This window comes from Xylocopa sonorina, chromosome 1, assembly GCF_050948175.1.
Source record: "Xylocopa sonorina isolate GNS202 chromosome 1, iyXylSono1_principal, whole genome shotgun sequence".
In the NCBI taxonomy this organism is placed as follows: domain Eukaryota; kingdom Metazoa; phylum Arthropoda; class Insecta; order Hymenoptera; family Apidae; genus Xylocopa; species Xylocopa sonorina.
Genome location: NC_135193.1, coordinates 15,965,274 through 15,981,814, shown reverse-complemented (window position 1 = coordinate 15,981,814; position 16,541 = coordinate 15,965,274). Strand labels below are relative to the sequence as shown.

Sequence of the window (16,541 nt, the reverse complement as noted above, 5' to 3'; positions counted from 1 at the left end):
ACGCGGTACATTATCGTGACGCGGTGCGTCGAGATTGCTAGATGCCAAATATCTGCTCGTTGGTCATTGCCCGACCTACTTCAACAAATCTATCGGCATAAGTATCAATCGTTGCGAGTTCAGCCAGGGGTCGACAGAGATTGTTCAGCTCAATCGAAAAGAACCTAACCCGACCCCTCGTTCTTCTGGCGTGCATTTAAATCCACCAGCGGTGGCTTTAACGAAATCCAATCTAACTAAGAATCAACCGTCGACCGCTAACTGGCCCATATCGTTCGAAACGATCCAACCTCGAGTGCCCGAGATCGTGGGCAAAAGATAAAAGGTCGATTTAAAATTCACAGAGAGAGGGAGAGAACACCGCCATATCAAAGATTGGAAGGTCCGCCCACGCGTATTCGCGTTCACCTTTGATTTATTCTGGAGCCATTTGCGCGCGTGCCGGCGGACGATCGCGCGGGGGCTCGATGAAGCCTCAACGATATCGTTCCGCCGCGGAAAGGGTAGTAGAAGCGCGATGAAAATGGGATTGAAAACCACCAGGCTAATCTCCTTCCTCCGTTGTGTAGCCGTAATACCAACGCCCACGTCCCTGAACGCGCGAACGTACACACGCGCGCGCACCTACATACCCGGACCCCGGATCGTCCACCTGCACACGATCTCATCCCCGTTCCTCCGTTCCTGTGCTCCTCCGACACGGAAACGGTGTATCTCGCGGCTCGCAGGCAACGCGCGCGCACGCGCGACCGATTCAACACACGCGCGAACATACGCGGCGCGGGAGGAAAGAACATATATTAAATGCGTGTACACACTCGACGGTGTGCGTGCTAGTCGCGCACCGTCGAGGCTGCCATTTAAATAAATGTTTAATCTCGCCCACCTCCTTGACGGCCACCCCCCACCTACCCCCTTTGCTCCCCAGGTAATATTCTCTCTGTTCCACCGCGCGTCCTTCGCTCGTTTCTTTTTCCGCTTAACCCCCGCGCGCTCGTTTCGCCTCTCCACCGAAAGCCTAGCCGATGAAGCGGAAAAAGAGGCGACGTTGGATCGCGGTACGGAGGAGAGGAGGAACTCGACGTTAAGGAAGAAGGAGAAGAAGAAGAAGAAGAAGAAGAAGAGGAAGAAGAGAAACAGAGAGGGCTGGAAAACGGAAGAAAAAGGAAAGAGATTGAGAGAGAGGGAGAGAGAGAGAGGCGAAGAGAAACAGAGCTCGAGAGGCAAGTAAAAAACCAATCGAGTCTGTGCAGTGGCTGCGTGCTATCTTCCCCCTCCTTTCGTCCCGGTTTCCACCCTGGACCGACCCCCGCAGCCATTTAACCTCTGCATTGCAAATGCCACCCCCTTTTTGCCACGGCCATCGGTCCTGTATAAGGGTGGCCAAGGGCGGCGGGGTTCAGAGGGTGGCACTCAGTCGAGCCGAGACTGTTATTTTAACGAAATATCTTTAAACGGCGGCCGAGGAGAAAGAGAGAAATATATAGAGAGGACGAACCCCCCTGCAGCTAGTCAGCCTGGAGGGAAGCGAACCTGAGGGAGGATGGGCTGGCTAAGCGACGGTGGGAGCAGCGCGGGGCTCGTTGGAAGGAGGATGGCTGGCCTCGGACGAGCTCCGAGCCAGAGAGATGAAAGGATACCTAGTTACGGGATGAGGGCCCAACGGTTTAAAGGATTACCGGCCTGCCCATTATTCAAATGTATGCTAAACGCGCGGGGCGATGCGCGCGATAGCCTTATCAACCCTCTTACGAGCCATCCTCGCTCGAGCTATACACGCGCAACCGTGTATTCCACGGTGGCGAACACCGCAACACCGACGCGCAACGCTCGCACGCGTTACCGGTGGCACCGATATTCGCGACGATCGAGCCGCTCGCACGCGGATACACGGACGGCTCGTTAATTCTAACCCGTTTTTCCCGCTTGCTCGCCGATGGAAATGTGCCCTACAAAGGTGTTACAAATCAATATACCCGAAATTGTACCAACCACTGGAGAGGGGCGCGTATACGTATCGATAATACGCATCGTCCAGTTTCACGGTTTCATCCGGAAGGATAAACGGAACCGTATGCACGCTCGAAAAACTCGTATCGCGACGAGAACGCACCTTATCTACTTCGCGTCGCGCTCGTTACGGGGACACCAGTAATTAATCTCGCTAACGGCGAGAACGTGGGAAGGAAAGAGTAAAAGCCTCTTCCTCGAAGATCGCGAGGAGAGGGGGGATAGAAAAAAAGGTGAGCTCTCGTCGACGACTCTCGCCAGTTCTCGTCGCGTTCCCTCGTCCACGAAAGGGTTCGTGAAGGGAGACGGAGAGGAACGAGGGGCACGGTGGAGGAGAGAAAGAAAAAATTAGATCAGTCATTAAGCGGAGAACGATTTAATGAAGATGACCTCATACTCTCCGCGGAGCGGAGTTTGTACGGGCGTCTAAGCGGATTCTCACGTCAATCGCTGGCCGCGAGTCAAGTGGCGAGAATTGTCGGCAATTGTTTCCGAAATCCCGCGCAGATGCGCTCGCGCTGCCCGCGTGTTTTGCGAGCGTGTGCGAATATCGTGTGAGAGCGGTGCCGCGGAGCGAGCGCGCGTAAACCAGCTCTCGAGCCGGGGCAACCACGGGGCGGACTTGGCCGCGCCGATCCTGATGTGTGAATCACTCGGCACAATTACGACAATTACCGGACCGGTCGCAAGTCACCACACTATCCGCGTTCGCCACGTTTCCCACGCCCTCATCCATTCACGCTTCGCGCAAATCTCAAGCGCGCTCCTTTCCACCCGCGCCTCGCGCGCGCTCGCCGGATGGACCGTCTTATTGGTGTCTCACCTCCGAGAAACGAGTTCAACGCGCAGAGACCGCGTCCGCCTCGTCATCGTTCCTGTTTCAGGGTGATCTGCTTCCCTCCGGGGGATGCTGCCACTCTTTCGTACGCGTTAAGTGGAAGTTTACGAGCGAACCGCGTGGAGTGATACATTGATCTTAATGAAACTTCGCGGCTCGAGAGAGAGAGAGAGAGAGAGAGAGAGAGTGAGAGAAAGAAAGAAATAGAGAAATTAGTTTGACCCACGGAAGTCTGTTTTCGTAGAGCAAACGAGTACTGGTGGAACGGTTCGCAAGCGATTACATTCTTCGATCTTGGTCTCAAGTAAACGCAAAGAACGTCAGAGTAACTGTGACTGAGGTTTCACGGAGGGATACAGCAAATGGAGATTTCGTAGGTGCGCAAATGTTTCCTTTATGCCCAGCAACTCTCGGCGCGCGCGGTATTGCGGCGCTATAATGGTAACACTCGCAGAGAGCCACTTTGTCTCCGCATCCGCTTCCGCGGGACTTAATGCTCCGCAGCGAAGGAAGGTCGGACTTCCTCGTTCTCAAACGGCTGACAGGCTGAAGCGTGCCGTGGCGGATTCGATCTATCCGTTTCCCCGTGCACGTGGAGAATCCCATTAGAATCGAATGTCGACACGCGCGCGCACGGAACAGCGACGGCGGATCCCGCGAAAAGAAATCAATCCAGGTCCCGCGGGAGTTGACATTCGACACCTTGCCGCACAGGCGCCACTGATTGGCTGATTATGATCCGGCTAATCCGGATCGCAGGTCCGGCTGCGGCCCTGGACCACCCTCGACGTGATTGTCGAGCTCTAAAGCAAATACTGCCACCCCTCGCAGTATCCAGTGCGGTGTATCCGCGAGTAGCGCGCGCTCGAAACGGCGACCCCAATTCCCCTGCACGCGTGTATGGTGATTACACGCGATTCCACTGGGCATTCGTCCGCGACACGAACGGAAATCCCGGCCATTTCGACGAGTAACATTCGAAAAACTCGTTGATCATAGCGGCCGCGTTCTCGTCCGCGTTCAATTCCGCACCCGTGTGCTTTCACAGTATCAATTGGCCGACGCAACGCTTCGATTCCCAGACGAATGTTTCATCGAAATTATTCATTGTCGAGTTTACTTGTTTCTCTTTTTTTTTTTTTTTTCGAACTCTAACACAGCGTTCGTTCTCTTACGTTCACTCGCTAGTAGTTTGCGCAACTTTTAAGTGCAGCAATCGTTGCGAACGTTCCGTGAAACGTCGACTTCTTCCCTTCCCTTTCTCTCTCTCTCTCTCTCTTCTTTCTCTTCTTTTTTGAGCGAACGCAAAGGCTACTGAAGCAACAACCGAGAGGAACGAACCTAAGGAGAAGAGGACTCCGCGGCGGAGGTCGCAATCAAAATGCTAATCGCCGCGAACAAGGTGTAAGTCCATAGAAATTGGATGTAAGGGACTTAATATTACTCCGCGACGCGGATCGCTAAAGAGTATTACGGGGGATTATCGGGGTAAAGTGACACCCTTGCCCCCGGGGCTGCGGCTGTGTGCGGTGTGCAGTCTTAACAAAACACCGGGGGTTAGCCGGAGCCTTCTGTAAATATTGTTACCGCCGCCCCGTCGGCAATTTCGCCAGCCATATGTTAGACTGCGAATGGTCTTTTTACCGTTTTTCGCGTGTCCGCCACAGCAAAGTCTTCCTTCGAGTTTTGGCTCGATCCATTCGACGATGGGAGACGTGTGCGAATGACGAAAAGATTTTCGACGATAGAATCTCAATGAGAAACGACACGTGCAACGTAGTCTCCTCACTTTTTGGTTTGAAAAATCACATTTTCAACGCGTGTAATTGTAATGGAAAAAATTTGCAATGGTTTTTTAATCGTTATCTTAGTAAATCGGACGCAGACGAGTGGAGAATGATCCGATCGATGCTCGTTATGCTAATACAAAGCGGAATATAGCGCAATAAGTACGAGGTCAAAGAGGGTGAATCTGAAATTAGAAAGCGGCGGGCACGGGACGAATTAGCATCGCTTTCAAGTCGCTTTCTAATCTCGGTAACTGGACAAATTGCCATTGAATGATGAGTAACGAACGAATACGAGCGAACCAGTTATTCGAGTGGGTTTTTGCGGCAACAGAAAGGACGTGGACAGATTCGAGGGGTGTGTTCAACGACGCCTTGCATCCACTCGTCTCCGAGGACACGTGGCATGGATTACGCACATGTTACACGGCCAATTTCGTACGTACGCCCGGTACAATACGCTCAAAACGATACCTGATTGCTAAATCAAACCCCTCGAAATAGTGATTACCATTCCACGCTTCCTTACTGGTAATAAATCCACGAACGACGCGAACTTCTTATCAACCGCTACCTTTCGAAATCGATCTAGAAATTCGTAAAAATATTCTGCGCCAGGATGGTTAACGACAGATTGTAGGTGATAAGGCAGCGGTACCTTTCCCTCCTCGCCAGCAACTTTCGTAAACATAAATTCGCCGTATACGACGGAACCAGGATTTATTACCCATGAATCGAGCTCGAAGGGGGCGGTTTACAATGGGCCAGCAAATTGCGGCCCGTTTATATCGATGGAGACGTTTGCCAGTGCGAACGAACAAGTGTGAAATCAGGTGCATCCATAATGCAAAGGGGTGGTTCGACGTCCGAAATTCAGCCCCCGATGCGGTCGTAACGCGGCCCCGTTCCCGGGGCGGAAATCAATTAGACACGCAGCGGAACGCTGCGTTTATTCTCGACGTGACGAAAACACGATACGCTACGGAAAATCGTCGCCTAATTACCTTGTGGAGAACAGCGACACTTGGACGTGTAATTTCGAGGAGTCGATTAACGTTGAACGATTTGGCAAAAATTAAATAATCATTCGAAAGCATATTAAACGTGGATTTCTCGTCGGTCTTAAAGCTGTACGAAAAAGTCAATTTTGAACACCAATCACAGCGGTCAATAGAATAGAAAATGTAAAAGGAAAAAGCATTGTGGAGCGAGGATGAAAAAGTTCGAACAACTTTTTACCTTATCACGGGACACTTTCGAAAGTAACCAAAATACACGCGACAGAGGAAACTTGACGCTCGATTCGAGAAGCAGAGCAGAAGGCGAACGAAGCGCAAAGTCGCGCGGATCGCAGCTGCGGGGTAGGGGTGGCCTCTAACTTCCTAAGAATTAAAGTGTACCGCTCGAGGGTAGCTAAGGGTCGTAGCCTCGAGCGATTATACTAATAGTCGAGGCGTAGACAAGCTGATAGGGTGAGCAGAGGCACAGCTAAGGTAGCTACTAATTGTTTTACACGGTACGAACTTCGTTTGGTTAATTTTCGTGCTCCTTTAACGCGTTTATACCCCCCCTCCCCGCGAAAAAATTCTCAGGAAACTATTATAAAACAATACACACCGCCCCGTGTCCGTGGAAGTTCGATGCCTCGCTTAAACGTATTAAACTTCGAACGGTGAACGCCTCGAACGAGTTCGCCCGTAAAAATCTCGAGGAACCGTTTAATTGAACGAGTACAGCTCCCTCTCGATACGTTCGAGGCGCGAGGGAGAGGAAAGAGAAAGAAAAAATGCGGTAATTCCGAACGGTCGAGCCACGACGATGGTGCGGCGACGATGCGGAAGGAAACTCAGCAGCGGAAAAGCGAACAATGGCCTTCCTCCGTGGCAGGTTGATCCTGCTTGAGTAATGTTGAAATCTGGGGCGTTCCTGGGAAAGGCCACCTGACCTCGAGCGTCCCTTCATCAGCGTCGCTGGACCCTCTCCTCTCGACGAGTCATTCCCGTTTCCACGGCGAGTATCCATCGCCGGATTACCGACGTATCACGATGGCGTTACGGTCTAACCGTCGCACGCTCTACAATCGGCTGGTAACCCTTTTTAATCTTCCGTAAAACTCGAGACGCTTTGTCGATCGTTAAGTCCGCCGGTGTTCCGACGACTCGACCCGCCAAAACAGATTAAATTCTGCTCGCGAGGCGATCAATTACGCGACGATAACTTAACACGTCCCGCGGACTTAGCGCGCATTAAATCGGTTCTGGTAATTGCGAAATCGTTCCGTCTGGGCCTTCCGTCACCTCGAGAGGACGGTGTCACGTCCCGGTTCCCATCTTCGCCGGGGAAGTCAAAAAATATTGGAATTTCGACACGACGGCGAAACGTTTCCACGGGACCAGGGATGAAGGCTGTTTGGGGATGGACCACTCGGTCGGGTAATGGAAGATGTGATAATTTAGTATGCACGGCGGAGTTTATTTGAATTTTATTGGCGGGCTCGCTGTCACGTGGGTCAACGCGTAGGAGTGGTGGCCGTGCCACAAGGGGGTCCCTCTTTCGCTTTATCGGATCGGGGGAGAGACGACGCTCCTCCCGTTTTCTCGTTTCCCCGAGGGGACACTTCCGTCCGACCAATATCGTTTCTCTCTCTCTCTCTCTCTCTCTCTCTCTCTCAACCCCGTCGCGCCGTCTCTCGCTCCTGCGCTCAGCTTTTTCCAGGCTCCCGCCGTCTCTTTTTCTATCTTCCACCCTCTCCGCGGGCCGCTTCCAATATCTTTCTAAGTTCTCCAGAGCCGGCCATGAATAAACTATTCCCCGACTTTGAATATCTGAACGTTTTGCGCGGGAATGGGACCGCCATCGAGGGACCGACCGCAGAAAGGACGAGAGAGGATGATATCGATTGATCGACGCGCTACGTGGGTAGGGGCTAGCCGTCGAATCGACGGTACCATCCTTCAATTTTTGGAAAACGCTACGGCGGAAAGAAGAATATGGGAGGAGGAGGGGGAGGATGGGGCGGTGGGCTGTCTCGAAGGAAAAGCTTCCAATACGAGGACGCGATATCGTTCTGATAGAGAAAAAAAAAGAAAAAAGGAGGATAGAAAATTCCATTTGTCATCCCCCGTAGCTGTACTGCTTAAAAGATCGGCGAAAATTGATCGAAATCTGCAAAGCTGATCCTTACTCACTCCGATCACGGGGACAATTAATTTTTCGCAGCGGTGACGGTGATGAAATCAAGCAGTCAGCATAATGAGTAGCGTTGTCTGCCGCGCAATTCATCGGGTGTCGTGAAACGAGAGGTGAGGACGGGGGTGGAGGACGAGCAGCAGGAGGAGGAGGAGGAGAGGGTGGAACGAAGAAGGTGCAGGCGAAGGATGACGCGGGGGTTATTAATATTCAGAACGGGGAACAGGAGTCGAGAGCAGTGCCGAGTGACAAATACCTCGCGCCCGTCCCAACCCCGGAACGGCTCAACTCTGTAATTAACGCTAATCTCCCGGCCGTTCCTCCGACACCGTACCACCCACTTCGTCTTCTCTCCCGCCTCTGTACTTACCGAGCCAGAGGGTGGCCTTAAACACTCTCTCGAGTCGGCTCTTGGATGAAGAGGATCTATGATTCCACTTGGCGACCAGAAGAGAAAAAGAAAGGAACGAGAATGATTCCTCAAAGAATCGAACAACGCGCGGTAAAAGGCTGATCGAATTCTAATCGCACGTTCGATTGGAACTTTCCGTTGGACACTTTATATATTTTTTACGATTTCTTTTCTCTCTTCCGCGTTCTCCCTTCGTACGGCGAATAAAGAAGGAATAAAAAATGCTATTTTGTTGGTTCTTTTTTTTTACCTTTATAACTGAATAAAGACAGTATGGGGATGAAAAACATCACCACCAGCGGCGGTGGTCCCTGCATATTTTTGCAAATATTACCGCGGCGTTGTTCATTCGTCGCGCGTTGTGTACATTTGAATTTACAAAACCGGAAAGCTGAAATGCTACCCGCGCGTAAATTATCGCTTCAAGTGCGGCGCAACTTCTCGAAAAATTTTAACGCCCCGTGCATCGTGCCGGTCGTAAAATGATCAAGCGCGCTTAAATAATATACAACCGTAATATACAATGATCGGCATAATCCTCTTTATCAGAAAACAAAAGGCAGCGAACTCTTTTCTAAAGAACTCCTGAACACCCATAAACCCCAATTGTATATTATTTCTTTTCTAATTTACCAACATATCCCCAGGCGAGTCCCGAGGCGGACGCTTGGTTAAAAGTAACTGGGGATGCATGTCGAATTACAGGAGATGGATAAGAGCGTGCCCGCGAGGTCAAAGGACGAAGATTCCTTCATCCACTTCCTGCGATATGGTCGCCGGTGGTGGTTGCGCGGCTCGGTTAGCACTTGGTGGACTAAAATAGCGAGTCAGCCGACCGCGAATATCCTTGATTAAACGCAAAAAAGCTCCGAGACCTACGCTCGCCTTGCCCGCTCTCTCTGGCGTGGCTGCGTTTTTTCGCCACCCTCCGCCATCACGATGGTCGGGTTTGAGCGTGGAATTGGATTGGCCGTCTTTCCTCTCCTCTCGGTCTCCTTCTTCCCCCCCCCCCCCCCCCTCGTTTCTTTCCCTCTTCCGACGAGAGAAAGAAATGTTGGTAGTTTCAAAGCTTCTGACCGACTCGATTAGAGCCAGCATGCGACATCAGAAATACGTAAGCAACGGATCGTCCCCAGGTAGTCCCCACGGTCGAATTGTTGTACTACGTTCTAATTTCTTAGGGTAAACGGGGATGCCTGTCCCTTCGCAGTTCGACTTTCCATTTCGTTTCGTTCCATGCGACGCGTGAAACGTGTACACCTCCCCTCTCGTCAAATTCAGCGGCCACCGGAATGTAACTAGAATCGGAAAGTGTTGGAACGGTAATAAAGATTTCCTTCTCGCTTCAATTGGTCATTTGCCTTTGATTGAATCATTACCGTGTACTTGTCTAAGAGGTATCTGCTTCTCACTTGCTTGCCTCGTAATGTCGGTGACTTGCGAGTTCGTGAAATTACGTTGATGGAGACGTGCTCTTTTTAACAAGCTCTCAAGGGTTCCGTGAGAGAATGATCGACGTGCGTCCGGGCGAGGTAAACGCGGTACTAAAAATGTTAACGCTTCCCGGTGACAAAGGTTTCTTTGCGAAGTGGAACCGTGATAATCGAGAATGAGACGGTGGTCGAAACAATGCAGCCAGGCATCCATCCTCCGAGGCGTGAGTTTCGTATGCCAACTTAGGGGTGATGTCAGAGGACGGTGATATATGGTGGTAGCACGGGAAATACCACGTGCCCAACAACCTTTCATATAACTGCGAAAGGATTAGGGATCGACTACGTTCCTCAGCGCGTTATTTCGAAACGCAATTTAGTTCCCTTCGGTGTTATTGACTCTGGCTTATCGATCAAGTCGATGCTCGTTACATCTCAATAATCATTCTATCGTGACGATAGATTATTGTCGTTGGTGATTAGTTTGCTTTAAGTCTCGCCTTTGTTCCCACAGAAACAAAGAATCTGCACTATGCAAGGTGCAACTTTGATTCGTGTTAAATTGCTAATGAGCATGAATGTATTTTGGTCTTTGGTATTGTTGCTACTCGTGTAATTGTCCATTGTTGGCAAACGACATCTCTTCCTTACCAACTGGGAAGAACTTATCGTTCAGAAAATCGATCCTAAAGCCGCTCTCACAAGGCGAAGAAGCAGCAGACCAGGAACGGTAGACGTAGAACTTCTCCAATCAAAAGCTGCGCTTATAAATGCGCCATAACTTTGCTCGAAGCGTTGTCTATCTCATAGAAACTGGACGTGATAAAATGTGCTGACTGCAGCGTCAATCACCTTTGACACACATCAATGGCTAGCGTAAATTGTAAAGCATTCAATTTTCTTCTCTTCCTCTTGACAGCATTTAATTATGTCGTCGAAGGTTATCGTGCAGTGGTCGTTATCCACGGCGTCCTCACTGGAAGCGACAGCATGGAACTTATTAGTAACAGAATCCAACAAGTAAGTAATTTAAGCGCGGAACAAAAACATTGCAGATGTCGCGTCTATTTAGAATTGGCGCGTGAACGTCGCGAATGATTGAAAATTTCAATTTCCTTCTTCGTTACATGCTTTAGATGATCGTTTCTTGTTTGGTTTCAGATGCATCCGGATACACAGATTTACAACATTCCACGATATGCCGGATGGAGTAGCCTGGAGCCAATGTGGCGTCAAGTAGAGGAGATAGGCATGGACATTGTATCTATAGGTGCCGTATTTCCCGAAGGAATAAACTTAGTGGGTTACAGCCAGGGTGGTTTATTAGCCAGAGTGATACTGCAAGTATTTCCCGATCACAATGTTAAGAACTTTATTTCCTTGAGCTCGCCACAAGCTGGACAGTATGGAAGTAGGTATTCGTGGTGATACAACACGTATCTTGGATGGAAAACGTAGGAATTCGAATCATTCGTGCATTCCGTTGCAGCTCGATTTTTGCATTTATTTTTCCCTGATTTGGTATGCGAAACGGCATATGAATTATTCTACTCAAAAATTGGCCAACATACCAGCGTTGGGAATTACTGGAACGATCCCCATCATCAAGTTAGTACATACTTCGTTCGTTGAATTCGCGCGGTACGAAGAATTAACATTTGATTTCTTCGTTTTCACAGGAATTGTATTACAAATTTAGCAAGTTCCTTCCGTACGTTAACAATGAGAAAAACTCAACGAAAATGCCGACGTCGAAGCGAGGTCTCACCAAGTTAAAACGCATGGTGCTTATTGGCGGGCCGGATGATGGTGTTATCACTCCATGGCAAAGTAGCCACTTTGGATATTACGATACTAACGAAACTGTGATAGATATGCGTGATCGAGATATCTATAAGGACGATTTAATTGGATTACGAACGTTGGACGAAAGTGGAAAACTTACTCTCATCACGGTTCCAAATGTACCGCACTATGAGTGGCACAAAAACGAGTCAATAGTAGACGATTACTTACTGCCCTATTTGGATTAATATCGTCCTTTCTAGATAATTAATTGTTGCCATATCAGTCTTTAAGAGAACTCGAAACATCAAAGACTTCGTGTGATCAATAATTTTCTTTTACATATCACGCGTACGTCGATACTTTTTCGTAAACACAAACGCAATAAACTGCAAAGTATCTTATATAAGTAGGACAATTTTACAACAAAAAAATCTCGAATGTGTACACATTTCGCTTATCGATAAATATTTACTACCTCTTATAACATGAAGTTGATTATCGACACTGTTTTTGTCGAGTATATCACTATCATTATGCCATTTTTAATTAAGAATTACATTTACAATATATTAGAAATTATCAGATATCTAGTAAGGTAATTAAAGATAATGTTAAAGATTAGATTAAGTTGTGTAGAAGTTTCCACTATACATAAAACTAACACGGTACAACGAGAAATGTTACAGATAAAGACCATCGCAAAATAAACTGCAAAGTGGACGCTGTTATTCGTAATTTCTAATGTATAAGGAAACTTCATAAATCAGATATTCTTAATCATGACATTTAGCGTAATCGAAATTTTTCTCGTTTGTTATATTATCTAATATTTTCCCACTTGAAAAGACATAAGTACGATGTAATAAATATATTGTAAATAATATTTTAAGGCCGCTCAATAACAAATTTATACACATTTCTGTTATTAATAAATGTTTACTATCTCTTTTAGTACAAAATTATTGTTTTTTTATTTCAATTAAGTATATCGTATTTATTTAGCAACCCCTTAAATCTACATTTCTAGTATGTTAGGGCTTATTTATATGGGTAACAACGTAATTATTATCTCTTTATTTAAATCAAATTAAGTTACTTAGAACCTCTTATTGTGTGTGAAACGAGTAATGAGATCGAGTGCCCACTTTGGCTGATCAGAAGGAACCATGTGCCCAGCATTTCTTACCAAGACCTCCGTAAAATTATCAACAGTTTTCGCATACCCAGCTAATTCGTTTCCAACATACCACTTTCTCCTTTTGGCTGTTTTATACTTCTCTGCGCCTGCCCATTTCAACTTTTGCATATAATTTTCCGTCAATGGATACGCAACAATAATATCAAGCTGTCCATTGTACAAAAGAACCCTGTAATGCTGCGTAAGATCTGCAATCAGAATTGCCAGAGATTGCATAATATCAGCTTTCAAATGTTCCTCTACTTCCTTAGCTTCAACGTGGAATGTACAATTGCCGACGTGTATAGCTTTCCTAATATCTGCCCTTTGCAACCATTCTACCATATAGTCGGACTCGTTTGTATCCTGGGTTTCCAGATAGTTGAAGTAATAGTCGAAGCCAGTTAAATTTTTGAACAGTGATGGAGAACTGGTCAGATCACTATCAAGAAGCTCATCGAAGAGATTGAAAGCATCTATGTATTTTCCTTCTTTAATAAGCTTCCTACCCGTGTCCTCGTACTTGTGAAACAGTTCCCTTCCATTTGCATCCAGTAAACCCAGCTGATACAGATAATCTCCGTACAATAACTGATTCTCTGGATCAGTCAGACCATTTCCAATTGCCAAACCTTTCAAGTTTATCTTTGTGGTCGCTTTGATATTATAATCTTTAATAGCATGAGATACAGCCGGCACGTATTTCCCACCATAAGATTCGCCAGTAACAAAGAAGTCGTTCGATCCGAGTTCTGGGAATAACTTGAAGAACTGGACTAACGCAGTGTGGACGTCCCTTCCCACATCTGTCTCATTGACGGCATAGCCCTTATCGTCGTCAGTGAAACTGAATCCAGTACCGACTGGATTATCGATATAGAGCAAATTGTGGGAATAATTCCAAGAGTATTTACGCATCGCAAGAGTTTTATTAGAAGTAACTATAAATGGGCCATTCTCCATGAATAACCCAAACAATGATGTAGCCCCAGGACCACCTTGTAGCCATAATACTACAGGAGCAGTCCCCGGACTGTTCTGTATAAAAAAAAAAAAGCTCTATCTTACGTCAATCTTCTCTGAACATAAAATTGTACGTGACTCGATCTCATTCTGTGGGAATTTCATAGCTTTTAATTAAAGAAAAGAGAACCGTTGAACTACTCACCACAGCCGGGAAAAACCAAAAGAACATGTTCGAATTGTACTGTTTGTTAACGGTTAAGTAGCCGGCATAACTACTGATCTCGTACATCTCTTTATGCTGTACGAGGGCCTTGTTACGAGCTTCGTCTATCTTACCGCTTTCGATAAGCGGTGTCAAGAACAGCGGCAAGCCAGCATCGTCGTCGTCGCGAAAGGGGATGTTCTTAAGTTTCGGATAAACATTCGTAAACCCGGTCGCGAGTGAGGCGAGGAACAAAACTTGTAAAAGTAACGCGAGCTTCTTCATAGTTTGCTAAATTTACTGCGACTATCTCCCACGATGGAAGACGGTCGTTCTAGGACACGATACGATACCCGCAACTACTGTTGTCGAACCTAATCGAAACGCAATTGCTGTGATTCAACACAAAACGAATCTTTATATACCGGCGCCGCAATGTGACCAATGTTACGAACAGAGTGGAAACTACCGCACGATAAGTCCACGGATACTAGCCCAGAAAACAGATAATCGATAACAATTGGGACTAAAATTTCGTGGAAATATTTCGATACTATTTTTTACTTCATTTTCATTCGCAATTAAATAAAAGCTAAACGTAAAAATTCGTAGCAATAGTCGCGCTGTAAGTTCTGGTAACTGGGACTAGTAGATGGCGTAGATGGCGTTGATGGCGTTTAGGGGATAGTAACGAATTTCAGTCAGCTGACCGTGTACGTACCAACACAGCTCAATTCGAATTGGCATGTAAGTACTTATAGGTATACGTCCTGTAATTTTGATCGAAGGTTAACGTAGATTTGTTGCTATTTTTAACTCGGAATGTACGCATGTTGCGAGCAATTTTACTGTTGTCAATAAAGTTTTTCACAGTTCCCGTCTAAACAGTGCGAAACATCGTTTTTTATTTCTTACTGCGAGCCTCCGCGCACGACACTTCGCGATACGAGTTTCTGATATTGATAGCGATTTAGAAACCGAGAAGTCACGCTTAGAATTAAGGAATCTGAGGACAATATTCGTATAACAGTTCCTAACAGTGCTATAGTCGCGTATACAAGGAAAGAATCGAGTGTTCGTTTAGTCTGTTTGTTGTTGAAGTAAAGTAGAAACTGTAGAAATATGAATGACTCTTTCCTAGAAGATTTAGAATTAGTGTCCACTGATATTGCGACCGTTAAAGCTTATCAAGTGGATCGGCATGTGACCACGAGAACTGCGACATCGTCTCCTTTGAATCATTTGTCGCATGTTAAAAGGGAGAGTGCATCGGTCGAAAAGGAATTGGTTGGCAAGGAGTCGAAAGATCTGAAAAAGCTATCCGACCATGGCGCGAAGAAGCAACAAATGAAAGTAAGAATATCCGAAAGGAAAGAGAAGTCTATTGAATCAAAGTTGAAGCCGATTGAGAATAAAGTTAACAGCGACGATAAGGAGCAAGATAACAAAGACGATGCTAAGGCAAAGCTCAGAGACTCGAGATTAAGAATTTCTGAGAGCAGAGCAGCTGTAAAAGACAGAGCACGCCGTTCTGGAAGTTGTAAGGAGAACGCCCAAACTCTAGATGTTCTGAAAGAGAACAGCAGGCCTAGCGATGGTTTGAAAGAAGGAACCTCTCAGGTGGAGGCAGCCAAAGACAAAACAAAGATTTATGATATTAAAAAAGCAGAACCCAAAGAGCTCGATACTGTTACACTGCTCAATGCCATTAAGAACATTGTGAGCACTTGTACCAAACAAGAGAGCACAAAAATTTTGAGGGCCATGCAAGACTTGCATCTGAACTCTCAAGCGAATCTCATTAAACATCTGCTACTTCAGACAGATGATATAGTCAATGAAATGCATCCAGACAAAGATCTGAGCAGGGCAAAAGGCCTAATTGAACAAAATAAACAGCTCCAAAAGGATATCGTTACTCTGCAAACTAGAAACATGGAGTTGCAGAAAAAGTTAGAGGAGTTAGAGTATGTGAAGCAGGAAAATGTTGCGCTGAAAATGAAATGCAAAGAGTTATCAAAACAATAGCAGTTATTATGTGTACAATGTACCTTGCTCTAATTCCAGGTGCTTAGAAATTGTTCACAAAGAAAATATCCATTCCACTATGCTATGGTACCCTGATCGTTATCAGTTATTGACATTTCAACTATTGAAGACCTAAAACACTGTGGGCCTCGAGAAAGGTTGTTCTATGAGTTCAACGACTCGTAATCGTATGCTCGTTAGTACCGATATTGCCAATCGAGATATTACGATATAGCGTACAACGACATACCTGTATTGTCATTTTTCTATTGTATGGTATGCTTTCGAACGTATTGGTATAATGCTTGCTTTATAATTTCCCGTTTAATGTTGATAGCTGATGATTGCAGTGGGTATGATATTCTGCACATGTTTTAACTACACGATAGTTTCCGAATCGTTATGTATTCGAAAGCGATAATGCGTGCGTTAAAGTTAACGAGACCATATATTTTCTAACGTTTTTACTAATATTTTTTTAAATTGTGAGAAAATTTAATAAACTAGAAGTATGTTATATCGTTTGAACAGTATTAGCCTCCTTTAACGTGTAACGTACTGAAACATTTTATTCCGCGTTGATTTGAGGTTGATACATTTATCGAGGTGAAACGAAAAAGAAAAGAAAGGAAAAAATTGTAAATCTTTGTCTCTAGTAATGAAATACTTAATAAAATGCTTTCTAACGAGATTTCTGTGTCTTGTTTAAAG

At 46.3% G+C, this 16,541-nt stretch overlaps 3 protein-coding genes across 3 annotated transcripts; 2 read left to right on the top strand and 1 right to left on the bottom strand.

Moving 5' to 3' along the window:
• The first annotated feature begins 10,496 nt into the window (after window positions 1-10,496).
• On the top strand, window positions 10,497-11,765 carry Ppt2 (palmitoyl-protein thioesterase 2). Its single transcript, XM_076909610.1, has 4 exons — window positions 10,497-10,689; window positions 10,831-11,080; window positions 11,159-11,277; window positions 11,349-11,765. Exons 1-4 carry the CDS (start codon window positions 10,537-10,539, stop codon window positions 11,700-11,702), a joined length of 876 nt encoding a protein of 291 aa, XP_076765725.1. The 5' UTR covers window positions 10,497-10,536; the 3' UTR covers window positions 11,703-11,765.
• Window positions 11,766-12,515: 750 nt separating this feature from the next.
• On the bottom strand, window positions 12,516-14,108 carry LOC143432470 (venom serine carboxypeptidase). The gene is made up of 2 exons (XM_076909133.1): window positions 13,803-14,108; window positions 12,516-13,672 (listed from the first exon to the last, which is right to left on the bottom strand). The coding sequence occupies exons 1-2, from the start codon at window positions 14,085-14,087 to the stop codon at window positions 12,554-12,556; spliced, it is 1,404 nt and encodes a 467-aa protein (XP_076765248.1). The 5' UTR covers window positions 14,088-14,108; the 3' UTR covers window positions 12,516-12,553.
• Window positions 14,109-14,707: 599 nt separating this feature from the next.
• Window positions 14,708-16,519, top strand: LOC143432533 (uncharacterized). The gene has a single exon (XM_076909200.1). It carries the CDS (start codon window positions 14,925-14,927, stop codon window positions 15,828-15,830), a length of 906 nt encoding a protein of 301 aa, XP_076765315.1. The 5' UTR covers window positions 14,708-14,924; the 3' UTR covers window positions 15,831-16,519.
• The last annotated feature ends 22 nt before the right edge of the window (window positions 16,520-16,541 follow it).